This window comes from Somniosus microcephalus, chromosome 22 (genome assembly GCF_052327205.1).
Source record: "Somniosus microcephalus isolate GS21.2 chromosome 22, FLI_Smic_1.0, whole genome shotgun sequence".
Classification (NCBI taxonomy): Eukaryota; Metazoa; Chordata; class Chondrichthyes; order Squaliformes; family Somniosidae; genus Somniosus; species Somniosus microcephalus.
In genome coordinates this window covers 43,831,741-43,858,281 of record NC_141008.1, presented here as the reverse complement: position 1 = coordinate 43,858,281, position 26,541 = coordinate 43,831,741, and the positions used below count along the sequence as shown (strand labels likewise).

Here is a 26,541-nt window from a genome sequence, read left to right as displayed (position 1 = left end):
CGACGGTTGCGATGTCATGACTTCACTGGACTGCCCACTGGTTACAGCTAAGAACTGGGAACTTATTCACAAGATAATTACACATGAGGAAGGCCATTCAGCCCATCTTAATTCATGCACTCAGACAGATCCTAACGCCTCTCATTGTAGCATGCAATTGTTTCTTAAATGATTCCAGGGTTTTTGTCTCCATTCCTTTATCTGAAAGTTTATTCCACATGTCGATCACTCCGTGTATGAAGAATTTCCTGATATGTCTTAAAATGACCTTTTACTAGTTTGAACCACTCCCACAGTTTACTTAAAAGAAACATTCCAAGTAAACTTTTTCTATGTCCTTAATAATCTTGTATCCCTCTGTAAGAATAGCCTCTCAGGCGGCTCCTATCCAGGCTGAGAACCCCAAGACTCTCCAGTCTCTCCCCATAACTCAGACCTGGGGGGATCAGTCTCATGGCTCCTCTCTACACTGCCTCCAGCAGTTGAATATCTCCCTTGTGTCTCAGTGACCAGAACTGGACACAGTGCTCGAGGTGGGTCTGTCCAGAGCATTGTACAGTTCGATCATTGTCTCCTCTGTCTTGTATCCTACTTCTTTGGCTGTAGTTTAACATCGTACTAACTCTGTTGATTGCTGCTTTGCACTAATACAAAAGCAAAATACTGTGCATTCTGGAAATCTGAAATAAAAACAGAAAATGCTGGAAATACTCAGGTGGTCAGGCAGCATCTGTGGAAAGAGAAACAGAGCTAACGTTTCAGGTCAATGTTTTTATTGCTGCTCTGCACTTGTTGGATTTGTTTAGTGTCAAATCTACTAAGTCTCCAAGGTTTCTTTTAGATTCTTATGTTGGGTGCAAATTTTCAGCCGGTGGACAGCAGTTGGAGAGCATTTGAAGCTGCTTCTGACAATATTTTCCTGTGCTGGGGCTATTTAAGATTTTCAATGTATTCCTGGTGGTATTTTGTTATTTCAGCTGCTGAAATGTAGGGGAGATTTTTATCCTTGTTACACCTGAGCAAATAAGCAGAGACTTGTAGCATCAGGTCTCCGTTCCCATGTGCTGACCCGGGTTTCAGCACAGGAGGAGGCCATTTGGTCCATCGTGCCTGTGCCAGCTCTCAATAGCTGCCCAACTAGTTCCACTCCCTTGCTCTTTCTCATAGCCCTGCAAATGTTTACTTTTCAAGTATTTATCCAATTCCCTTTTGAATGTTACTACTGAATGTGCTTCCACCACCCTTTCAGGCAGTACATTCCAGATCATCATAACTTGCTGTGTAAAAAAGATTCTCCTCATCTCCTCCTGCTTCTTTTGCCAATTATCTTAAATTTGTGTCCTCTGGTTACCGACCCTCCTGCTAGTGGAAACGGTTTCTCTCTAGCTACTCTGTCAAAACTCCCTCATAATATTGAACACCTATATTAAATCCCCATTAGCCTTCTTTGCTCCAAGGAGAACAATCCCAGCTTCTCTAGTCTCTCTACATAACTGAATTCCCTCATCACTGGTACCAATATAGTAAATCTCATCTGCACCCTCTCTAAGGCCTTGACATCCTGTCGAAAGCATGGTGTGCAGAACTGGACACAATACTCCAGCTGAGCCCTAACCAGTGTTTTAAAATGGTTTACCATAACTTCTTTACTTTTGTACTCTGTGCCCCTTAATAAACCCAAAGATTCCATTAATGCTTTATTAACAGCCTTATCGACTTGTCGTGCCACCTTCAAAGATTTAAGTATGTGAACACTCAGGTCTCTCTGTTCCTGCACCCTCATAGCATTGTACCATTTAGTTTATATTGCCTCTCTTCATTTTTACTTCCAAAATGCATCGCTTCATACTTCTCTGCAAAAAATTTCATCTACCATGTGGCTGCCCATTTCACCAGTCTACCCTCAACCATGTCCATTCTATTTCCCGCATTTCTGCTCTCACCCCTTCCCCTCACTCCCAGAACCACAATAGGGCTTCCCTTGTCCTCACCTTCCACCCCACGAGCCTCCACATTCAATGGATCATCCTCCGCCATTTCTGCCACCTCCAGCGTGATCCCAGCAACAAACACATCTTCACCCCCCTCCTTTCAGCATTCTGAAGAGACCATAGAAACATAGAAGATAGGAGCAGGAGTAGGCCATTCGGCCCCTCGAGCCTGCTCCGCCATTCAATGAGATCATGGCTGATCATCCAAATTCAGTACCCTGTCCCTGCCTTCTCCCCATATCCATTGATCCCTTTAGCCTTAAGAAATATATCCAACTCCTTCTTGAAAATATTTAACGAATTGGCCTCCACTGCCTTCTGTGGTAGAGAATTCCACAGGTTCACCACTCTCTGGGTGAAGAAAGTCCTCCTCATCTCTGTCTTAAATGGCTTACCCCTTATCCTTAGACTGTTAACCCCTGGTTCTGGACTCCCCGGCCATCGGGAACATCCTCCCTGCATCCAGTCTGTCCAGTCCTGTTAGAATTTTATAAGTTTCAATGAAATCCCCTCTCATTCTTCTAAACTCCAGCGAGTATAAGCCCAATCGACCCAATCTCTCCTCATACGGCATTCTTGCCATCCCAGGTATTAGTCTGGTGAAACTTCGCTGCACTCCCTCCATGGCAAGAACATCCTTCCTCAGATAAGGCGACCAAAACTGCACCCAATACTCAAGGTGTGGTCTCACCAAGGCCCTGTACAACTGCAGCAAGACATCCTTGTTCTTGTACTCGAACCCCCTCGCTACGAAGGCCAACATACCATTTGCCTTCTTAACCGCCTGCTGCACCTGCATGCTTACCTTCAGCGACTGGTGCACAAGGACACCCAGGTCTCATTGTACTTCCCCTTCTCCCAATCTATTGCCGTTCAGATAATAATCTGCCTTCCTGTTTTTGCCACCAAAGTGGATAACCTCGCATTTATCCACATTATACTGCATCTGCCATGCTTTTGCCCAATCACCCAACCTGTCCAAATCATACTGGAGTTTCTCGGCATCCTCCTCACAGCACACACGCCCACCCAGCTTTGTGTCGTCTGCAAACTTGGAGATATTACATCTAGTTCCCTCGTCGAGATCATTAATATATATTGTGAATAGCTGGGGTCCTGGAACTGATCTCTGCGGTACCCCACTAATCACTGCCTGCCACTCGGAAAAAGAGCCGTTTACTCCAACTCTTTGCTTCCTGTCTGCCAACTAGTTCTTTATCCAAGTCAGTACCTTGCCCCCAATCCCATGTGCCGTAACTTTACGTGCTAATCTCTTATGCGGGACCTTATTGAAAGCCTTCTGAAAGTCCAAATACACCACATCCACTGGTTCTCCCTTATCTATTCTACCAGTTACATCCTCAAAAAATTCCAGTAGATTAGTCAAGCACGATTTGCCTTTTGTAAATCCATGTTGACTTTGTCTGATCCTGTCACTGTTTTCCAAGTGCTCTGCTATTACATCTTTTACAACGGATTCTAGCATTTTCCCCACTACCAATGTCAGGCTTACCGGTCAAAAATTCCCCGTTTTCTCTCTACCACCTTTTTTGAATAGTGGGCTAACATTAGCTACCCTCCAATCCATGGGAACTGTTCCAGAGTCTACAGAATTTTGGAAGATGACCAGCAATGCATCAACTATTTCTAGGGCCACTTCCTTAAGTACCCTAGGATGTAGAGTATCAGGCCCTGGGGATTTATCGGCCTTCAATCCCGTCAATTTCCCTAACACCATTTCCCTACAAATACTGATTTAATTCAGTTTCTCCCTCTCATTAGACCCTATGTTTCCCGACATCTCTGGGAGTTTATTTGTGTCCTCCTTTGTGAAGACAGAACCAAAGTATGTATTTAATTGGTCTGCCATTTCTTTGTTCCCCATTATAAATTCCCCTGATTCTGACTGCAAGAGACCTATGCTTGACTTCACCAATCTTTTTCTTTTCACATATCTATAGAAGCTTTTACAGTCAGTTTTTATGATCCCTGAAAGCTTACTCTCATATTCTATTTTCCCCCTCTTAATTAATCCCTTTGTCTTCCTTTGCTAAATCCTAAACTGCTCCCAATCCTTAGGTTTGCTGCTTTTTCTGGCCAATTCATATGTCCGCTCCTCGGATCTTATGCTATCCCTAATTTCCCTTGTTAGCCACGGTTGAGTCACCTTTTTTGTTTTATTTTTATGCCAAAACAGGGATGAACAAATTCTGTAGTTCATCCATGCGATCTTTAAATGTTTGCCATTGCCTATCCACCGTCAACCCTTTAAGTAACTTTCCTCAATCCATCCTAGCTAACTCACGCCTCATACCATCGTAGTTTCCTTTATTTAATAAATGTTGTCTCAGATTATCAACTCTAGAAGTTTCCCCACCTCCGACGTTAGGCTGACTGGCCTATAGTAACCGGGTTTCTTCCTCTCCCCTTTTTTGAACAGGGGTTTAACTTTTGTAACCTTCCAGTCCTCTGGCACCACCTCTATATCCCAGGAGGATTGGAAGATTTTGGCCAAAGCCTCCACAATTTCTACCCTTACTTCCCTCAGCAACTTAGGATACATCCCATCTGGACCAGGTGACTTCTAGCTTAAGGACTGCCAACCGTTTTAGTACCTCCTGTTTGTCTATTTTTATCCTATCCAATCTCTCTTCCCCCTCCCCTTTTACTGTAATGTTGGCAGCATCCTCTTCTTTAGTGAATGCAGATGCAAAGTAATTCGGCCCACCCTTCCTTTGACTACCCTTTTACTGTTTATATGTTTATAAAAGGCTTTAGTTTTCCCTTTTATGTTATCTGCTAATCTTTTCTCATACATTCTCCTTGCCCCTCTAACATCCTTTTTCAGTCCTCCGCTGCACTCTGTATTCTGCTTGATTCTCTACCATATTATTAACCTGACATTTATCATAAGCCTACTTTTTCTGTTTCATTTTAATCTCTATATCTTTAAACATCCAGGGAGCTCCAGCTTTAGATGCCCTTCCTGTCCCCCCTACATTAGAACAAAAGAAATAGGAGCAGGAGTCGGCCATTTGGCCCCTCGATCCTGCTCCACCATTCAATAAGATCATGGCTGATCTGGTCTTGGCCTCAACTCCACTTCCCTGCCCACTCCCCATAACCCTCGACTGTCTTATCGTTGAAAAATCTGTCTATCTCCACCTTAAATATATTCAATGACCCAGCCTCCACAGCTGTCTGGGGAAGAGAATTCCAAAGATTCACCACCCTCAGAGAAGAAATTCCTCTTCATCTCAGTTTTAAATGGGTGCCCCCTTATTCTGAAACTATGCACCCTAGTTCTAGATTCCCCCATGAGGGGAAACATCCTCTCAGCATCTACCCTGTCAAGCCCCCTCAAAATCTTATATGTTTCAATACGATCACCTCTCATTCTTCTAAACTCCATTGAGTCTAGGCCCAACCTGCTCAACCTTTCTTCATAAGATAATTCCTTCATCTCCGGAATTAACCTCGTGAACCTTCTCTGAACTGCCTCCAATGCAAGTGTATCCCTCCTTAAATAAGGAGACCAAAACTGTACGCAGTACTCCAGGTCTGGTCTCACCAACGTCCTGTACAGTTGTAGCAAGACATCCCTACTTTTATACTCCAACCCCCTTACAATAAAGGCCAACATTCCATTTGCCTTCCTAATTACTTGCTGTAACTGCATGCTAACTTTGTGTTTCATGTACAAGGACCCCCAGATCCCTCTGTACCGCAGCATTTTGTAGTCACCCTCCATTTAAATAATAATTTGCTTTTCTATTCTTCCTACCAAAATGGAGAACCTCACATTTACCCACATTATACTCCATCTGCCAATTTTTTTTCCCACTCACTTAACCTATCTATATCCCTTTGCAGATTATTTGTGTCCTCTTCACAACTTGCTTTCCCACCTATCTTTGTATCATCATCAAATTTGGCTACATTACACTAGGTCCCTTCATCCAAGTCATTAATATAGACTGTAAACAGTTAAGGCCCCAGCAGTGATCCCCGTGGCACCCCACTAGTGACAGATTGCCAATCTGAAAATGACCCATTTATCCCGACTCTCTGTTAGCCAATCATCTATCCATGCGAATATATTACCCCCAACCCCATGAGCTCTTATCTTGTGCAGTAACCTTTTATGTGACACCTTATCGAATGCCTTCTGGAAATCTAAATGTACTACATCTACTGTTTCCCCTTTATCCACCCTGCTCGTTATATCCTCAAAGAACTCTAGCAAATTTGTCAAACACTATTTCCCTTTCATAAAACCATGCTGGCTCTGCTTGACTGTATTATGATTTTCTGAATGTCCTGCTACTACTTCCTTAATAATGGACTCCAGCATTTTCCCAATGACAGATGTTAGGCTAACTGATCTATAGTTTCCTGCTATAACAACAGAAAATGCTGGAAAAACTCAGCAGGTCAGGCAACATCCGTGGAGAGAAATTTGAGTTGACGTTTCGGGTCGAACCCTTCTTCAAAACTGGAAAGAAAAGAAACTAGATCGAAGGCAGGGCTGCGATCGGACAAAAGAATAAAAGAAACAAAAGAAGTAAAAGAGATTAGAAGCTAGACGAGATGGTAATAGGCTGGGATTAGGTGTAAAGTGTACTGGCAGGGCAAAAGATAGCTGCCAGGTGTGAGAGAGAAACAAAAGGAAAGGGGGGGGGGGGGGGGGGAAAGGAGTGGAACAATTACAAGAGAAAATGAAATGGGGGCCGAGCTTATGATCTGAAATTGTTGAACTCGATATTGAGTCCGGAAGGCTGCAGAGTGCCTAATCGGAAGATGAGGTGCTGTTCCTCGAGTTTACGTTGAGCTTCCGTGGAACAATACAAGAGGCCAAGGACGGTGAGGTCCGAGTGGGAATGGAGCGGGGAATTAAAATGACAGGCGACCGGAAGCTCGGGGTCACCCTTACGGACTGAACGGAGGTGTTCCGCAAAGCGGTCACCCAATCTGCGTTTGGTCTCCCCAATGTAGAGGAGGCCGCATCGTGAGCAGCGAATACAGTATACTAGATTGCGAGAAATACAAGTAAATCGCTGTTTCACCTGGAAGGGGTGTTTGGGGCCCTGGACAGTGGGCAGGGGGGAGGTATAGGGGCAGGTGTTACATCTCCTCCGCTTGCACGGGAAGGTGCCAGGCGAAGGGGAAGGGCTGTTTGGGGTGATAGAGGAGTGGACTAGGGTGTCTCGGAGGGAGCGGTCCCTGCGGAATGCTGAAAGGGGAGGGGAGGGGAAGATACGTTTGGTGGTGGGATCACTTTGGAGGTAGCGGAAATGCCGGAGGATGATCCGTTGAATGTGGAGGCTGGTGGGGTGAAAGGTGAGGACAAGGGGAACCCTATCGTGGTTCTGGGAGGGAGGGGCAGGGGTGAGGGCAGAAGTGCGGGAGATAGAACTGACACGGTCGAGGGCAGTGTCAACCACGGTAGAGGGGAATCCTCGGTTGCAGAAAAAGGAAGACATGTCTGAAGCACTGGTGTGGAAGGTGACATCGTCGGAGCAGATACGGCGGAGACGGAGAAATTGGGAGAATGGAATAGAGTCCTTACAGGAAGCGGGGTGGGAGGAAGTGTAGTCCAGGTAGCTGTGGGAGTCAGTGGGCTTGTAGTGAATATTGGTCGATAACCTATCCCCAGAGATGGAGACGGAGAAGTTGAGGAAGGGAAGGGAAGAGTCAGAGATGGACCATGTGAAGGTGAGGGAAGGGTGGAAATTGGAGGCAAAGTGAATGAAATTGTCAAGTTCGGGGCGAGAGCAGGAAATGGCACCGATACAGTCATCAATGTATCGGAAAAAAAGAGGTGAGGGAGGGGACCCGAGTAGGACTGGAACAAAGATTGTTCCACATAGCCCACGAAAAGGCAGGCATAGCTAGGACCCATGCGGGTACCCATGGCAACACCTTTGATTTGGAGGAAATGAGTGGAGTTAAAGGAGAAGTTGTTCAATGTGAGAACAAGTTCAGCCAGGCGGAGGGTCGTGGTGGATGGGGACTGGTCGGGCCTCTGTTCAAGGAAGAAGCGGAGCGCCCTCAGGCCATCCAGGTGGGGGATGGAGGTGTAGAGGGATTGTACGTCCATGGTGAAAAGAAAGCGGTTGGGGCCAGGAAACTGGAAACTGTTAAAGTGGCGGAGGGCATCCGAAGAGTCACGGGTGTAGGTGGGAAGAGACTGGACAAGGGGAGAAAAGATAGAGTCAAGATAGGAAGAGATAAGTTCCTGCTTTCTGTCTCCCTCCTTTCTTGAATAGGGTTGTTACATTTGCGGTTTTCCAATCTGCTGGGACTTCTCCAGAATCCAGGGAATTTTGGTAGATTACAACCAATGCATCCATTATCTCGGCAGCCACCTCTTTTAAGACCCTAGGATGCAAGCGATGAGGTCCAGGGAACTTGTCCACCTTTAGTCCCATAAGTTTGCCTAGTACTTTTTCTCTAGTGATGGGGATTGTTTTAAGTTCACCCCCCCCCCCCGCCTCCCTATAGCCCCATGATTATTTATTATTACTGGGATGCTTTTAGTGTCTTCTACCGTGAAGACCGATACAAAATATTTGTTCAGTCTCTGCCATTTCCGTTTCCCATTGTTAATTCCCCAGTCTCATCCTCTAAGGGACCAATGTTTACTTTAATTACTCTCTTCCTTTTTATATACCCGTAGAAGCTCTTACTGTGTTTTTATATTTCTTGCTAGTTTACGCTCATAATCTCTCTTCTCTATTATTTTTTTAGCTGTCCTTTGCTGGTTACTAAAAATTTTGCAATCCTCTGGCCTACCACTAATCTTCGCATCATTGCATGCCTTTGTTTTCAATTTGATACCATCCTTAACTTCCTTAGTTAGCCATGGATGGTTCATTCTTCTCTTAGATTCTTTCTTTTTCACTGGACTATATCTTTGCTGAGAGTTATGAAATATCTCCTTAAATGTCTGCCACTGCTTATCTACCATCTTACCCTTTAATCTATTTTCCCAGTCCACTTTAGCCAACTCTGTCTTCATACCTTTGTAATTGCCTTTATTTAAATTCAGGACACTAGTTTGAGACCCAAGTTTCTCACCCTCAAACTGAATTAAAAATTCTAACATGCTATGATCACTCTTCCCTAGAGGATCCTTTACTATCATTAATTAATCATATCTCATTACACATTACCAGATTTAAAATAGCCTGCTCCCTAGTTGGTTCCATGACGTATTGTTCTAAGAAACCATGCCGAATACACTCTATGAACTCTTCTTCAAGGCTACCTTTGCCAATTTGATTTGTCCAATCTAAAAGAAGATTAAAATCGTCCATGATTATCCCCTCATGGGAATGTGTCTGGTCTGTAAAGCCCTTTGCTCATTGAGTGTGTCATCGTTAATCTTTGATTCCAATCCACCTGGGCCAGATCCTTTTCAACTTACTGAAATTAGCCCTCCTCCAGTTGAGTATTTTCACCTTTGATTTTTCCTTGACCTTTTCCATAACTACTCTAAACGTAGAAGATAGGAGGAGTAGGCCATTCAGCCCCTCAAGCCTGTTCCGCCATTTAATGAGATCATGGCTGATCATCCAAATTCAGTACCTTGTCCCTGCTTTCTCCCCATATCCCTTGATCCCTTTAGTCTTAAGAAATGTATCTAACTCCTTCTTTAATATATGTAATAAGTTGGCCTCAACTGCCTTCTGTGGTAGAGAATTCCACAGGTTCACCACTCTCTGGGTGAAGAAATTCCTCCTTATCTCAGTCCTAAATGGCTTATCCCTTATCCTTAGACTGTGACCCCTGGTTCTGGACTCCCCCGCCATCGGGAACATCCTTCCTGCATCTAGTCTGTCTAGTCCTATTAGAATTTTATAAGTTTCAATGAGATCCCCTCTCATTCTTCTAAACTCTAGCGAATATAAGCCTAATCGACCCAATCTCTCTTCATACGTCATTCCTGCCATCCCAGGTATCAATCTGGGAATAAATCTAATTACATACAATGTACAGCATAGAAAGAGGCCATTTGGCCCAACTAGTCTATGCCAGTGTTTACGCTCCGCAAGAGCCTCCTCCCACCCCTCTTCATCTGACCCTATCAGCATAACCTTCTGTTCCTTTCTGCCTCCTGTGTTTATCCGGCTTCCCCAAAATGCATCAATGCTATTCGCCTCAACTATTCCTTGTTCCATATTCTCACCACTCTCTGGGTAAGAAGGTTTCCCCTGAATTCCCTATTGGATTATATTTATGGCCCTAGTTTTGGTCTCCCCGCAAGTGGATACATGCACACCACACCTGACTGATGTTAAATAGGCTACATCAACTCGAGCTCCAGGTTTCGAAGCTTGAACGGCGGCTGGAGTCACTGCGGTGCATCCATGAGGCTGAGAATTATGTAGATAGCACATTTCTAGAGCTGGTCGCCCCGCAGCTTAAGAGTGTGCAGGCAGAGAGGGAATGGGTGACCGCCAGACAGAATAGGAGCACCAGGCAGATAGTGCAGGAGTCCCCAGAGTACATCGCGCTCTCCAACCAGTATTCTGTTCTGAGTACTGGTGAGGGCGATTGGTTCCTCTGGAGCATGCAGGCAGAGTCAAGTCCATGGCACCACGGGTGGCCCAGCTGCACGGGGTGGGGGGGGAGGAAAAAGAGTGGAAGAGCAATAGTGATAGGGGATTCAATAGTTAGGGGAGCAGACAGGCTTTTCTGTGGCCATAGATGTGACTCCAGGATGGTATGTTGACTCGCTGGAGGCAGGGTCAAGGATGTCACTGAGAGGCTGCATGACACTCTGAGGGGGGAGGGTGAACAGCCAGAGGTCGTTGTCCATATCGGTGCCAGCGACATAGGCAGAAAGAGGGATGAGGTCCTGCAGGCAGAGTTTAGGGAGCTAGGAGAGAGGTTAAAAAGCAGGACCTCAAAAGGTAGTAATCTCCGGATCACTCCCGGTGCCATGTGCTAGTGAGTACAGGAATAGGAGGATAGAGCAGATGAATGCGTGGCTGGAGAGATGGTGCAGGAGGGAGGGCTTTAGATTCCGGAGGCATTGGGACCATTTCTGGAAAGGTGGGGCCTGTACAAGCCGGACAGGTTACACCTCAACAGAGCCAGGACCAATATTCTCGCGGGGAGGTTTGTTAGTGCTGTTGGGGAGGGTTTAAGCTAGCTTGGCAGGGGAATAGGCACCAGCATATAGGAGTAGAAAAGAGGAATAAGGTGTATAAAAGAGTGAGAAGGAAAAAAGGGAGGTGGGGTGGCAGTGCTGATTAAGGAAGACATTGTAGTGTTGGAAAGGGAGGATGTTCTTGAGGGGACAAGGACAGAATCCAATTGGTTGGAGTTGAGGAGCAAAAAGGGTATCATCATGCTATTGGGGGTATTCTATAGGCCTCCAAATAGTGAGAGGGAGGTAGAGGAGCAAATCTTCAGGGAAATCGCAGAGATATGCAAGAGCTATAGAGTGGTGATATTGGGGGACTTAAATTACCCAAATATCGATTGGGATAATGCTAGGGTAAAGGGAAAGGAGGGGGAGGAATTTCTGAAATGTGTTCAGGAGAATTTCCTTGCCCAATATGTTCTTGGCCCAACTAGGAAGGAGGCATTGCTGGATCTGGTGCTGGGGAATGAGGTGGGCCAGATGGACCAAGTGTCTGTGGGAGAACACTTGGTTGATCTGGGTACGAGTGATCATCGTATCATAAGATTTAGATTAACAATGGAGAGGAGCAAGGAACAATCTAGAGTGGAACTTCTAAACTGGAATAGGGCTAACTTCAATGGGATGCTAAAGGATCTAGCCAGGGTAAAATGGAACCAAAGACTGACAGGAAAAACTGTAATGGAACAATGGGTGATCTTTAAGGAGGAGATGTTCCAAGTACAGGCTAGATACATTCCAACAAAAGGGAAGGGTAAGGGAAGCAAAGCAAGGGCTCCTTGGATGACGAGGGAGATAGAGAAGATGATGAAACAAAAAAAGAGGGTGTATGATGCATGTCAGGTGAATTCTTCAAGATAGAACCAGACCAAATACAATAAGTTGAGAGGGGTTGTGAAGATGAAAATAAGATTGGCAAAGAGAGAATATGAGAGTAGAATGGCGGTTAACATAAAAAGGAACCCAAAAATCTTCTACCAGCATGTAAATAGTAAGTGGGTAGTAAGAGGCGGGGTGGGGCCTATAAGAGACAAAGAATGTGATATATGCTTAAAGGTGCAGGGCAAGGCTAGAATACTCGATGAGTATTTTGTATTGGTGTTTACTAAGGAGGTGGATGCTGACAAAATATCAGTAGAAGTGGAAAAGGTAGAAGCAATGGAAGGAGTCAAAATTGATAGACAGGATGTACTAGAAAGGCTGGGTATGCTTAGAGTGGACAAGTCGCCTGGTCCAGATGGCTTGCATCCCAGGTTGCTAAGGGAATTGGGGGAGGAGATAGGGGAAGGGCTTGCCATAATTTTCCAATCGTCCCTAGATGCGGGGGAGGTGCCTGAGGATTGGAAAGTGGCAAATGTGATACCATTGTTCAGGAAAGGGTGTAAGGACAATCCTAGTAACTACAGGCCGGTCAGTTTAACATCAGTGGTGGGTAAAGTTTTAGAAACAATAATCAAGGAAAAAATTAACAGGCATTTGGAGAGGTTTAAGCTAATTAAGGAGAGCCAACATGGGTTTGTAAAAGGCAGATCGTGTTTGACTAAAAAATTGAATTTTTTGATGAAGTAACAGAGAGGATTGATGAAGGGAATGCAATGGATGTTGTCTACATGGATTTTTGACAAAGTACCACATAGAAGGCTGGTTAATAAAATTGAAGCTCATGGAATAGGTGGGTCAGTGACAGCTTGGATAAGGAATTGGCTTAAGGACAGAAAAAAGCGAGTTGTGGTAAATGGTTGTTTCTCAGACTGGAGAATAGTAGACAGTGGTGTTTCCCAAGGGTCAGTGCTGGGGCCCCTGCTTTTTTTGATATATATAAATAAATGACCTGGATATTGGAATACAGAGTAGAATTTCTAAATTTGCCGATGACACCAAACTTGGGGGTGTGGCAAACAGTGATGATGATACCAATCGACTACAACAGGACATAGAAAGGCTAGCAGAATGGGCAGCCAAGTGGCAGATGGAATTTAATACAGAGAAGTGTGAGGTGATGCATTTTGGCAGAAGGAACAGGGAGAGGCAATATACACTTAATGGCACAGTTTTAAAGAGTGTGCAGGGACAGAGGGACCTGGGGGTTAATGTGCATAGGTCCCTGAAGGTGACAGGACATATTGAGAGAGTGGTTAACAAAGTATATGGGATCTTGGGCTTCATAAATAGAGGTATTGAGTACAAAAGTAGAGAAGTTATGCTGAACCTTTATAAAGCGCTGGTTAGGTCACAACTGGAGTATTGCGTCCAGTTCTGGTCACCATACTTTAGGAAGGATGTGAAGGCGCTTGAGAGGGTGCAGAGGAGATTTCCCAGAATGGTTCCGGGGATGGGGGATCTTAACTACAAGGACAGGCTGGAGAAGCTGGATTTGTTTTCATTAGAGCAAAGGAGGTTGAGGGGTAATTTGAAAGAGGTGTACAAGATTATGACGGATTTGGATAGGCTAGACGGGGAAAGGCTGTTCCCACTAGTTGATGGTACAAGAACCAGGGGACACAGATTTAAGGTTTTGGGCAAGAGATACAGGGGAGACGTGAGGAAAAACTTTTTTACACAGCGAGTGGTGAGGACCTGGAATTCGCTGCCAACAGAAGTGGTGGAGGCGGAGACACTCGATGTTTTCAAGGGGAGACTGGATAGGCACTTGAGGGAAATAAACTTGCAGGGCTAAGGGGATAGAGTGGGGGAATGGGACTGACTGGATTGCTCTACAGCGAGCCAGCACGGACTAGATGGGCTGAATGGCCTCCTTCTGTGCCGTTATGACTCTATGACATGATTCCTCTTGTATAATTAACCGAGAAATACCATTGATTTAGGGCTATATATTGTGTATATATAATAAAGTAGAATATTCCACCAGTAGCAGGGATTCCTTAGCTTATTGTACTGAAGAAAATGTATCATTTACTTATGCCTGAGGCAATGACATTGTGATCACTGTTTCCCAAATGCTCTCCCACTGAAACTTGCTCCACTTACCCCACTTCATTCTCCAGAACTAGATCCAGCCTTCCTTCCTCGTTGGGCTGGAAACACACTGATCAAGATACTGTACTTCTCTTGTACACATTTCAGTAATTTCTCCCCCCTTTACACTGTCTTTTCCCCCAGTCTATATTAGGATAATCGAATTTCCCCACTACAACAACAACAACAACTTGTATTTATATAGTGCCTTAAGACGTAGTAAAACGTTCCAAGGCGCTGCACAGGAATATTTTAAGACACAAAATTTATACCGATGCACATAAGGATAAATTAGGGCAGGTTGGTCAAAGAGGTAGGTTTTAAAGAGCGTCTTAAAGGAGGAAAGAGGGGTAGCGAGGCGGAGAAGTTTATCACAATCACACAGAATCACAGAACCTACAGTGCAGATAGAGGCCATTTCGGCCCATCGAGCCTGCACCGACACATATCCCACCCTATCCCCGTAACCCCACGTATTTAATCCCCTAACACTAAGGGTCAATTTATCATAGCGAAATCAACCTAACCTGCACATCTTTGGACTGTGGGAGGAAACCGGAGCACCCGGAGGAAACCCACGCAGACACAGGGAGAATGTGCAAACTCCACACAGACAGTTGCCCGAGGCCAGATTTGAACCCGGGTCCCTGGCGCTGTGAGGCAACAGTGCTAACCACTATGCCAGGGAATTCCAGAGTTTAGGGTCTAGGCAACAGAAGGCACGGCCACCAAAGGTTGTGATTATTATCAGGGATGCTCAAGAATTAGAGAAGCGCAGATATCTCGGCGGGGGGGGGGGGGGGGGGGGGGGTTTGTGGGGCTGAAGGAGATTACAGAGATAGGGAGGGGCAAGGCCATGGAGGGATTTGAAAACAAGGATGAGAATTTTGAAATCGAGGCGTTGTTTAACCGGGAGCCAATGTAGGGCAGCAAGCACAGGGGTGATGGGTGAACGGGAGTTGGTGCGAGTTAGGACACATGCAGCCGAGTTTTGGATGACCTCAAGTTTACGTAGGGTGGTATGTGGGAGGCCAGCCAGGAGTGCGTTGGAATAGTCAAGTCTAGAGGTAACAAAGGCATAGATGAGGGTTTCAGCAGCGGATGAGCTGAGGCAAGGGCGGAGATGGGCGATGTTACGTTGGTGGAAGTAGGCGGTCTTTGTTAAGCTGCGGATATGGGGTCGGAAGCTCATTTCAGGGTCAAATATGACACCAAGGTTGCGAACAGTGTGGTTCAGACTCAGACAGATGTTAGGTAGAGGGATGGAGTCAGTGGCTAGGGAACGGAGATTGTGGCGGGGACCGAAAACAATGGCTTCAGTTTTCCCAATATTTAATTGGAGAAAATTTTTGCTCAACCAGAACTGTATGTCGAACAAGCAGTCTGACAATTTAGACACCATGGAGGGGTCGAGAGAAGTGGTGGTGAGGTAAAGCTGGGTGTCGTCGGCGTACATGTGGAAACTGACGCTGTGTTTTCGGATGATGTCGCCAAGGGGCAACATGTAGATGAGAAATAGGAGGGGGCCAAGGATAGATCCTTGGGGGACACCAAAGGTAACGATGCGGGAGCAGGAAGAGAAGCAGTTGTCGGTGATTCTCTGGCTATGATTAGATAGATAAGAATGGAACCAGGCGAGTGCAATCCCACCCAGCTGGACGGCGGTGGAGAAGGATGGGAGTGGTCAACCGTGTCAAAAGCTGCAGACAAGTCAAGAAGGACGAGGAGGGATAGTTTACCTTTGTCACAGTCACAAAGGGTGTCATTTGTGACTTTGATGAGAGCCATTTCAGTACTGTGGCAAGGGCGGAAACCTGATTGGAAGGATTCAGACATGAAATTGCGGGAAAGATGGGCACAGATTTGGGAGGTAAGGGAGGTTGGAGTTGGGGCAGTAATTTGCAAGGACGGCGGGATCAAGGTTTTTTTTTTTTTTTTTTTTTTTTTTTTGAGAGGGGTGATGACGGCAGATTTGAGGGAGAGGGGGACAGTACCTGACGAGAGAGAACCGTTAACAATATCAGCTAACATGGGAGCCAGAAAAGGAAGTTGGGTAGTCAGCAGTTTGGTGGGAATAGGGTCGAGGGAGCAGGAGGTGGATCTCATAGACAAGGTGAGCGCAGAGAGGTCATGAGGGGAGATCGGAGAGAAACTGGAGAAAGATATCACTATTCTATTGTTCTTACAGCTATTACATTTATTGGGGCAAATGGTCATTTCAGTTTAGGAGACCCCCCCCAACCCCAAGGACGATCTCCAGGCCTCAGCGTCTCTAACTGCTGCTGGGGATTGGACTGTGTCAGGAGTGTGCCCAAACCATTGCAAGAGCCAGGAAAATCATGGTCATCTCTGCCCTTAGAGGTGCAGCACACCCGAGGCACACGGCACCTATCAGGGCGCCGCAAGGATAACCGGCCTGCTAGAACACCACGCCTGCTCCATGTTAGAATGGATATTCCTCTCAGCAGTGATGAGCTGGTCAGATAAAAATGAGCACAATTAATGACACTCCCTCAGCAAACAGCACGATTGCTCACAGATACAACTCTCCCGGCTAACCACAGCAATCCAGGGAGTGACCAGCAGATAGATGTCTGAAATTCTGTTATTGTGTGGAAGTCAGAGCTGATTATATTTGGCAAAAGTTCAGAAATGCCAAAAATAGGGGAGGCAACATTAATTACATGTTTATGGGCCTTTGCCCGGTAAACCCACTCAAAAAGCAGGAGGCACCTAAAATCAGAAACTGTAAAATTATAGCTTCACTTGTTGAGCATCAAAGATATGGCAAAGTAAAGTTGCAGAATCCTGTGTGCATGAGTAACACTACCCAATTACAACTGGATTTTTAAAATTTGCTCTTAAGATGTGGGTGAAGCTGGCAAGGCCGGCATTTATTGCCCATCCTTAGTTGCCCTGAGAAGGGGTTAGTGGGCCACCTTCTTGAATTGTGATAGTCCTTGTGGTGATGGTGCTCCCACAATGGTGGGAGGTAAGGAATTCCAGCATAGTGACCCAGTGACAATAAAGGAATGGGCACATATGTCCACGACAGAATGGTTTGTGAGTTGGAGGTGATGGTTTTCCCAAGGCATTGCTGTACTTGTTCTTCTTAGTGGTGGAGGTGCTGTCAAAGCAGGCTTGGTTAGTTGCTGCAGTGCCTTCTGTACACCATACATACTGCCAGTACAGTGTTCTTGTGGTGGAGGGATTGGATATAGAGCCCTGTGGGGGTGGGGGGAGTGCTGGGTTGGGGATGGGGATGGGGAGGGGGAGTGCTAGGTTGGGGATGGGGGTGAGGGGAGGGGGAGGTGGGAGCGGTGAGAAAGAGTGGGAAGGGATCAGGTGGGGGAGGGGGAGTTGGGGATGAAGGGTGAGAGAGTGGGATGAGTGTTGGGTTGACGATGTGGTGGGGAGAGAGGAGGGGGAGTCGGAAGTGCGGGGTTGGGGAGAGGGGAGTGTGGAGTTGGGGATGAAGGGAGGGGAAGAAGGGTGGGGGGAGTGGAGAGTGGGAGTGAGAGTGGGAGGAGTGCTGGGGTGGGGATAGGGTGGAGAGAGAGGAGAGGGAGGAGGAGTGGAGAGGAAGGCGTGCTGGGTTGGGGAGAGGGAGGTATCAACACGCTCTGTGTGTCAGGAATACTGAATCTTACACGCCAGCTCGATTTTGAAGTGTAGATTGTGGAGTGAATGGATTCTGTGCTTTACCTTAACACTGTGACGTACATCTTTAGCATCAGATGTTTCCTGATACAGCTTTCCATCGAAGACAACATCTCCTGAGACCACAATATCAGCGTTCTCCTTCACAAGCTGTGTGAGGGAAGATAAATTTATTGAAGAGTCAATTTTAATCGAATTAAAATGAGATTTAATAATACTTAAAAAGCTAACGGCTATCTTGACAAATTCAAAAGGACAGTTTACAGGGAATTCCAACCATTTAACTGACAGAATAAATCTTCACAAATCTTCTCATTGATTTAAGTGGTTCCTTCATTGGAGATGCAACTGGAGAGTAAACTAACAGGGCAAAGGCATTGTGCTTGTACCATTGGTGCCCAACACCCAGTAATGGATACTTGGACCATGGTACCCAACACACCCAGTACTGGATACCTGGACCATGGTACCCAACACACCCAGTACTGGTTACCTGGACATCTCTTCTCTCTCTCTTAGGAAGTCCCTCGGAACCGAGGATGACTTGCTTCCACATTAAAAATGAGTTCTCAGGTGACTGATGAGTCCAATGCGGGACCTGCAGTCTCTGTCACAGGTGGGGCAGACGGTGGTTGAAGAGGTGGGTGGGTGGGGTGCTTGGGTTGACGTGCACTCCTTGCGCTGCCTGCGCTTGGCTTCCGCTTGCTCCCGGCGAAGAGACTCGAGGTGTTCGGTGCCTTCCAGGATGCTTCTCCTCCACTTTGTGCGGTCTTGGGCCAGGGACTCCCAGGTGTCGTGGGGGTGTTGCACTTTTTCAAGGAGGCTTTGAGGTCCTTGAAGTGTTTCCTCTGCCCACCTGGGGCTCTCTTGCCGTGTCGGAGCTCCGAGTAGAGTGTTTGTTTTGGGAGTTTCGTATCGGGTATGCAGACGATGTAGCCCATCCATCGGAGCTGATCGAGCGTGGTCAAAGCTTCGATGCTGGGGATGTTGGCCTGAGTGAGAACACGGACGTTGGTGCACCTATTCTGCCAATTGATTTGCAGGATCTTGCAGAGGTAGCATTGGTGGTACCTCTCCAGTGCTTTGAGGTGCCTGCTGTACATAGTCCATGTCTCTGAGGCATACAGGAGGGCGGGTATCACTATTGCTCTGTAGACCACGAGCTTGGTGCTGGGTTTGAGGTCCTGGTCTTCAAACACTCTCTTCCTCAGGCGACCGAAGGCTGCACTGGCACACTGAAGGCGGTGTTGGACTTCGTCATCGACATCTGCCCTTGTTGACAGCAGGCTCCCGAGATATGGAAAGTGGTCCACGTTGTCCAAAGCCTTGTCATGGATTTTGATAATCAGGGGCCAGTACTGTGTGGCGGGGGCAGGTTGATAGAGGACCTTTGTCTTACAGATGTTTAGTGTAAGGCCCATGTTCTCGTACGCTTCGGTGAAGGTGTTGACGATGGTTTGGAGTTCGGCCTCCGTGTGTGCGCAGACGCAAGCGTCGTCTGCATACTGTAATACACCCAGTACTGGATACCTGAACCGTGGTACCCAACACACCCAGTACTGGATACCTGGACCATGGTACCCAACACACCCAGTACTGGATACCTGGACCATAGGGCCCAACACACCCAGTACTGGATATGTGGGCCCTGGTACCCAACACACCCAGTACTGGATACCTGGACTGTGGTACCCAACACACCCAGTACTGGATATCTGGACCATGGTACCCAACACACCCAGTACTGGATACCTGGACCATGATGAAGATGAGGTGAGGAAAATTAGGTTTTCGCAAGTAAGAGAAATTCCAGTGTTTCACATTAGAAACCGACTGAAATTTTACCTGTTTTAAATTCATCATCATCAAATTTGCTGTTACAATGATATCTTGTTTTGAGGCTGTGAGTGCGCACTCAAAATACGAACATTCGCATCCCTCCTTGTCACAATCCTAGGAAAGACCAACATATAAATATGTATTTCATCAAGGACAAATTCATAGAAATTATGTTATTGCCAGCTCTTCAACTGGAGCTAATTTTTGTTCATTCTTGGGATCAGGGCATCGCTGGTAAGGCCAGCATTTATTGCCCATCCCTAGTTGCTGTGAGAAGGCGGTTGTTAACCTTCTTGAACTGCTGCAGTCCGTGTGGTGGGTGATCCCAGAACGCTGTTAGGTGGGAAGTTCCAGGAAAACAGTTAGATACAACTCAGTGGTTTGCTAGGCCACTTCAGAGGGCAGTTAAGAGTCAACTACATCAGAGTGAAACTGGAGTCATATATTGGCTGGATTAGGTAAGGATGGCAGGTTTCGTTCCATTAAGGACATTAGTGAACCAGTTGGGTTTTTAGATAATCTGACCGCACATATTAAAAGTTAGGGAAGAGATAGCCGAGGCACTATTACATAGGTATAAAAATTCATTAGAAATTGGAATAGTGGCAGAGGACTGGCGGACAGCTAATGTGATTCCTACATATAAAAAGGGAGCTGGAACAGGTGCAGGTAACTATAGACCAATTAGCTTAACGTCGGTGATAGGAAAGATAATGGAATCCTTACTCAAAGATGCAATAAAAAAACATCCAGAAACTGAAAAAAAAATAAAGAGTAGTCAGCACAGATTCCAAAAGGGAAGGTCATGCTTGCCAATCTTATTGAATTATTTGAAGAAGTAACAGAAAGGATAATATGGTAGATGCAATATATTTGGATTGCAAATAAGTGACTAAAAGGGTAGAGGTACAGTGGGATCGGTGGGGAGGATACAGGGTACAGATACACAAATCACTATAAGTAGTGATGCAGGTTAATGAGGCCATAAAAAAACCAAACAAAGCACTGGGGTTAATTTCTAGAGGGATAGAATTGAAAAGCAGAGAGGTTATGCTAAACCTGTACCGAACCTTGGTTAGACCACCCTTGGAGTACTGTGAACAGTTCTGGTCTCCATATGATAAAAAGGGTATAGAGGCACTGGAGAAGGTGCAAAACAGATTTGCTAGAATAATACGACTATTACTACAACTACAATAACAATGACAACTTGTATTTATATAGCGCCTTTAACGTAGTAAAACGAGCCACATATGGAGATTTTAGGGCAGATGACCAAAAGCTTGGTCAAAAAGGTAGGTTTTAAGGAGTGTCTTAAAGGAGGAAAGAGAGTTAGAGAGGCGGAGAGGTTTAGGGAGGGAATTCCAGAGCTTAGGGCCTTGGCAGCTGAAGGCACGGCCACCAATAGTGGAGTGATTAAAATTGGGGATGCTCAAGAGGCCAGAATTAGAGGAGTGCAGATATCTTGGGGGGTTGTGGGGCTGTAGGAGATGAGAGAGATAAAAGACTTACATTTATATAGCGCCTTTCACAACCACGGGACGTCTCAAAGCGCTTTACATCCAATTAAGTACTTTTGGAGTGTAGTCACTGTTGTAATGTGGGAAACGCGGCAGCCAATTTGCACACAGCCAGCTCCCACAAACAGCAATGTGATAATGGCCAGATAATCTGTTTTCTGCTATGCTGATTGAGGGATAAATATTGGCCAGGACAACGGAGATAACTCCTCTGCTCTTCTTCGAAATAGTGCCTTGGGATCTTTTACGTCCACCTGAGAGAGCAGATGGGGCCTCGGTTTAATGTCTCATTCAAAAAACGGCACCTCCTACAGTGCAGCACTGGAGTGTCGGCCTAGATTTATCTGCTCAAATCCCTGGAGTGGGACTTGAACCCACAACCTTCTGATAGGGAGGGGCAAGGCCATGGAGGGATTTGAAAACAAGGATGGGAATTTTGAAATCGAGGCGTTGCTTAACTGGGAGCCAATGTAGGTCAGCGAGCACAGGGGTGATGGGTGAACGGGACCTAGTGCGAGTTAGGACACGGGCAGCAGAGTTTTGGATGGCCTCAAGTTTACGGCGGATGGAAGATGGGAGGACGACCAGGAGAGCATTGGAATAGTTTAGTCCAGAGGTTCCAAAGACATGGATGAGGGTTTCAGCAGCAGATGAGCTGAGGCAGAGGCAGAGTCAGGCGATGTTACGGAGGTGGAAATATGCGGTCTTAGTGATGGCACGGATATGTGGTCAGAATCTCATCTCAGGGGTCAAATACAACACCAAGGTTGTGACCAGTTTGGTTCAGCCTCAGACAGTTGCCAGGGAGAGGGATAGAGTCGGTGGCTAGGCAACGGAGTTTGTGGCGGGGACAATGACTTCGGTCTTCCCAATATTTAGTTACAGGAAATTTCTGCTCATCCAGTACTGGATGTCGGACAAACAGTCTGACAATTTAGAGACAGTGGAGGGATCGAGAGAGGTGGTGGTGAGGTAGAGCTGGATGTCGTCAGCATACATGTGGAAACTGACGCTGTATTTTTGGATGATATCGCCGAGGGGCAGCATGTAGGAGGGGGCCAAGATTAGATCTTTGGGGGACACCAGAGGTAATGATGTGGGAGCAGGAAAAGAACCCATTGCAGGTGATTCTCTGGCTACGATTAGATACATAAGAATGGGTCCAGGCGGGTGCAGACCCACCCAGCTGGACGTCAGTGGAGAGGTATTGGAGGAGGATGGTATAGTCAACTGTGTCAAAGACTGCAGACAGGTCGAGGAGGGATAGTTTACCTTTGTCACAGTTACATAGGATGTCATTTGTGACTTTGATAAGAGCCATTTTGGTACTGTGGCAGAGGCAGACACCTGATTGGAGGGATTCACACATGGCGTTCCGGGAAAGATGGGGACAGATTTGGGAGGCAACACTACATTCAAGGACTTTGGAGAGGAAAGGGAGATTGGAGATGGGGCGGTGGCTTGCAAGGATGGAGGGGGGTCAAGGATTGGGTTGTTGAGAGGGGTGATGACAGCAAATTTGAAGGAGAGGGGGGCAGTATCTGAGGAGAACCGTTAACCATATCAGCTAACATGGGAGTCAGGAAGAGAAGTTGGGTGGTCAGCAGTTTAGTGGGAATAGGGTCGAGGGAGCAAGAAGGGAGTCTCATGGACAAGATGAGCTTGGAGAGGGCACGATGGAAGATTGGAGCGAAACTAGAAAAAGATGCGAGTTCAGGGCTAGAGCTGGGGGAGCCTTAGAGGAAGTTTGGCCCAGTGGGCTAGAGGAAGAAAGGGAAGTGGCAGAGGCAGCTGATCGAATAGTCTCAATCTTAGTAATAAAGAAGTTCATGAGCTCCTCACACTTGTTGAGGGTGGAGGAGACAGGGGAGAGGGGTTTAAGAAGACTGTTTGCAGTAGAGAGTTGGGAGTTATCTTTGCACTCCAGGATGATCCTGGAATAGTGAGCAGTTTTGACAGACGAGAGCAGGACCCGACAGTGCTTTATGTGGTCCAGCCAGATCCGGCGGTGAATGGCTAAACCAATTGCCCGCCATATCTGTTCATGTCTGTGTCCCTTAGACTTAAGGGAGCGGAGATGAGGGCCGCACCAGGGGAATAGCCAGGGTGAGAGAGAACAATGGTTTTAATGGGGACTAGAGCATCAAGGTGGAGGTGAGGGTGTGGTTGAACAGATCGGCAGCTGCAGAAATGTGGTGAATGGAGGGCCAAATGCTAGACAGTTGGGGTTTTGAAAATGCAGTTGTAAGTGAATTGAGAAAGTTTTGTTCGGGGGCGGACACAGAAGGAAGTAGGGTTAGGAACATGGTCAGACAGTGATACAAGGAAGTGATCAGAGCTGGCCTTATCTGTGATTGCCACGGTGGGAGTAGCAAGGCCATGTGAGATATAGAAACATAGAAGATCGGAGCAGGAGTAGGCCATTCGACCCCTCGAGCCTGCTCTGCCATTCAATGCGATCATGGCTGATCATCCAAATTCAGTACCCGGTCCCTGCTTTCTCCCCATACCCCTTGATCCCTTTTAGCCTTAAGAAATATATCCAACTCCTTCTTGAATATATTTAATGAATTGGCCTCTACAGCCTTCTGTGGTAGAGAATTCCACAGGTTCACCACTCTCTGGGTGAAGAAATTCCTCCTCATTTCTGTCCTAAATGGCCTACTCCTTATCCTTAGACTGTGACCCCTGGTTCTGGACTCCCCGACCATCGGGAACATCCTTCCTGCATCTAGTCTGTCCAGTCCTGTCAGAATTTTATAAAAGTTTCAATGAGATCCCCTCTCATTCTCCTAAACTCCAGCGAGTACAAGCCCAATCGACCCAATCTCTCCTCATACGTCATTCCTGCCATCCCAGGTATCAGCCTGGTGAATCTTCGCTGAACTCCTTCCATGGCAAGAATATCCTTCCTCAGATAAGGTGACTAAAACTGCACACAATACTCCAGATGTGGTCTCACCAAGGCCCTGTACAACTGCAGCAAGACATCCTTGTTCCTGTACTCAAACCCTCTCGCTACGAAGGCCAACATACCATTTGCCTTCTTAACCGCCTGCTGCACCTGCATGCTTACCTTCAACGACTGGTGCACAAGGATGCCCAGGTCTCGTTGCACTTCCCCTTCTCCCAATCTATTGCCATTCAGATAATAATCTGCCTTCCTGTTTTTGCCACCAAAGTGGAGAACCTCGCATTTATCCATGTTATATTGCATCTGCCATGCTTCTGCCCAATCACCCAACCTGTCCAAATCATCCTGGAGTTTCTCAGCATCCTCCTCACAGCACACACGCCCACCCAGCTTTGTGTCGTCTGCAAATTTGGAGATATTACATCTAGTTCCCTTGTCTAGATCATTAATATATATTGTGAATAGCTGGGGTCCAAGGACCGATCCCTGCGGTACCCCACTAGTCACTGCCTGCCACTCGGAAAAAGACCCGTTTATTCCAACTCTTTACTTTCTATCTGCCAACCAGTTCTCTATCCAAGTCAATACCTTGCCCCCAATCGCATGTGCCTTATCTCTACATGCTAATCTCTTATGCGGCACCTTATCGAAAGCCTTCTGAAAGTCCAAATACACCACATTCACTGGTTCTCCCTTATCTATTTTACCAGTTACATCCTCAAAAAATTCCAGCAGATTAGTCAAGCACGATTTACCTTTTGTAAATCCATGTTGACTTTGTCCGATCCGGTCACTTTTTTCCAAGTGCTCTGCTATTACATCTTTTATAATGGACTCTATATGGCAAGGTCAAGGGGGTGGCTGTGAATATAGATTGGGGAGTTTACCTGGAGGGAGAGATTAAGGGAGGATAGGAGGGCAGTGAACTCAGAGGAGAAAGAGCATGATGAATTGAGATGGAGGTTGAAATCACAGAGGATGAGGAGTCACTCGGTGCCGCGGCTCAGGGAGGAAAGCAGTGAAGATATCTTAATGAGAACATTTTTATGGTTCTTGGGTGGGCAGTAGAGAACGAGGATTTTAAATGAGAGTGAGAGGGGTGGAACAAGGTGAGATGCTCAAAGAAGGAGAAAGTGCCAGAGGAGTAGGGTGTGCCAGAACTGAGAGGTTATACCTATCAGGAAAGATTGAACAGGCTGGGGCTCTTTTCTCTAGAAAAAAGACGGAGGGGTGACCTGATAGAGGTCTTTAAGATTATGACAGGGTTTGATAGGGTAGACATAGAGAAGATTTTTCCACTAATAAATCGAATAGGGAATTCAGAAGAAACTTCTTTACTCAGAGTGGCAAGAATGTCGAACTCGCTACCACAAGGAGTAGTTAAGGCGAATAGCACAGATTTAAGGGGACGCTAGATAAGCACATGAAGCAGAAAGGAATAGAGGGATATTTTGATGGGGTTAGATGAAGAGAAGTGGGAGGAGGCTCGTGTGGAGCAGAAACACCGGCATGGACCTGTTGGGCCGAATGGCCTGTATCTGTGCTGTAAATACTTTGTGATACCAGTTTTTTATTTCCAGATTCTTTGAAACTGAATTCAATTTCTCAAACTGCAATGGTGGGATTTGAACTCATGTTCTCTGGATTACTAGTCCAGTAATATCACCACCCTGCTACCAAACCCGCTACTCTAATCCAATTCATCTACCCTTTCACCCTATTCTTTTATAGTCTTCCTTTTCAAATACTTATCCAATTCCCCTTTAAATAATGTTATAGTCTCTGCCTCAAAAGCCACTTGTGGTAAAACATCTAGGCCTAGAAATTCAGTTTGGGGCGCCCAGCTCGCCTGGGCGCCGGAATTACCGTTGCGCGCGGAGCCACTTGCGCCAGCGGGAAATTCAGTTTCAACGCCCCAAGTGGAAGCCGGCCGCTAAACAAGGGTTTCGGCGCCCCGCTTGGGGCGCTGAAACTGAGTATCGGCGTGTAAAGTGCCGCAGCGCCACCCGCTGCGGCACGGCAGGCCTTCCTCTCATTCTTAAGGGGGAGGTGCCTGCAACAGCGCGATCCCCGCTCGCGAGTGCCGGCAAATGAGCCCGGCACCAAGGAGAAGTGCCGGGCTCTCTGGAAACAGCCGGCAATGCCGCGGGGGGAGTGGGGGGGTGGTGGTGTAGGAGGCCGGGGAAGGAGGTGCGGGCAGGCGGCCGCCGAAAAAGCGGCCGGACCTCCACCTTAACTCGCCCCACTACCGGCAGTAGGCCCCGTGTACCGGTCGCTGTTTGCGGCCGGCGCGGGGGAGGCGGCAGCAACCAAATATGGCCAGCGGGGCGATAGCGGGGCGCTGCGCACACCGATGACGTCATTGGTGGCGGCGCAGCGCTACTGGCTAGCGCCGCCATTAGCGCCCCGCTAAATATCGCGGTAGGTTTGCACAGTGGCGCAAAAGCCCTCTTTGGGCGCAAACTGGTGGCGCAGGCCACTGAATTT

General features: G+C 46.8%; 1 protein-coding gene across 5 annotated transcripts in view; it reads right to left on the bottom strand.

The window, feature by feature from the left end:
- LOC147102226 (integrin alpha-E-like) overlaps positions 1-26,541 on the bottom strand; it is a 208,162-nt gene that overhangs the window by 14,296 nt on the left and 167,325 nt on the right. For 3 of the 5 annotated variants that reach the window (XM_085964540.1, XM_085964539.1, XM_085964541.1), the window contains 2 exons: positions 19,627-19,734; positions 17,827-17,931 (listed from right to left, as the gene is read on the bottom strand). In XM_085964540.1, the coding sequence (XP_085820666.1) occupies positions 17,827-17,931; positions 19,627-19,734 (213 nt within the window). The remainder of the gene's footprint in view (positions 1-17,826; positions 17,932-19,626; positions 19,735-26,541) is intronic. The other 2 variants (XM_085964542.1, XM_085964543.1) reach the window with 1 other exon arrangement.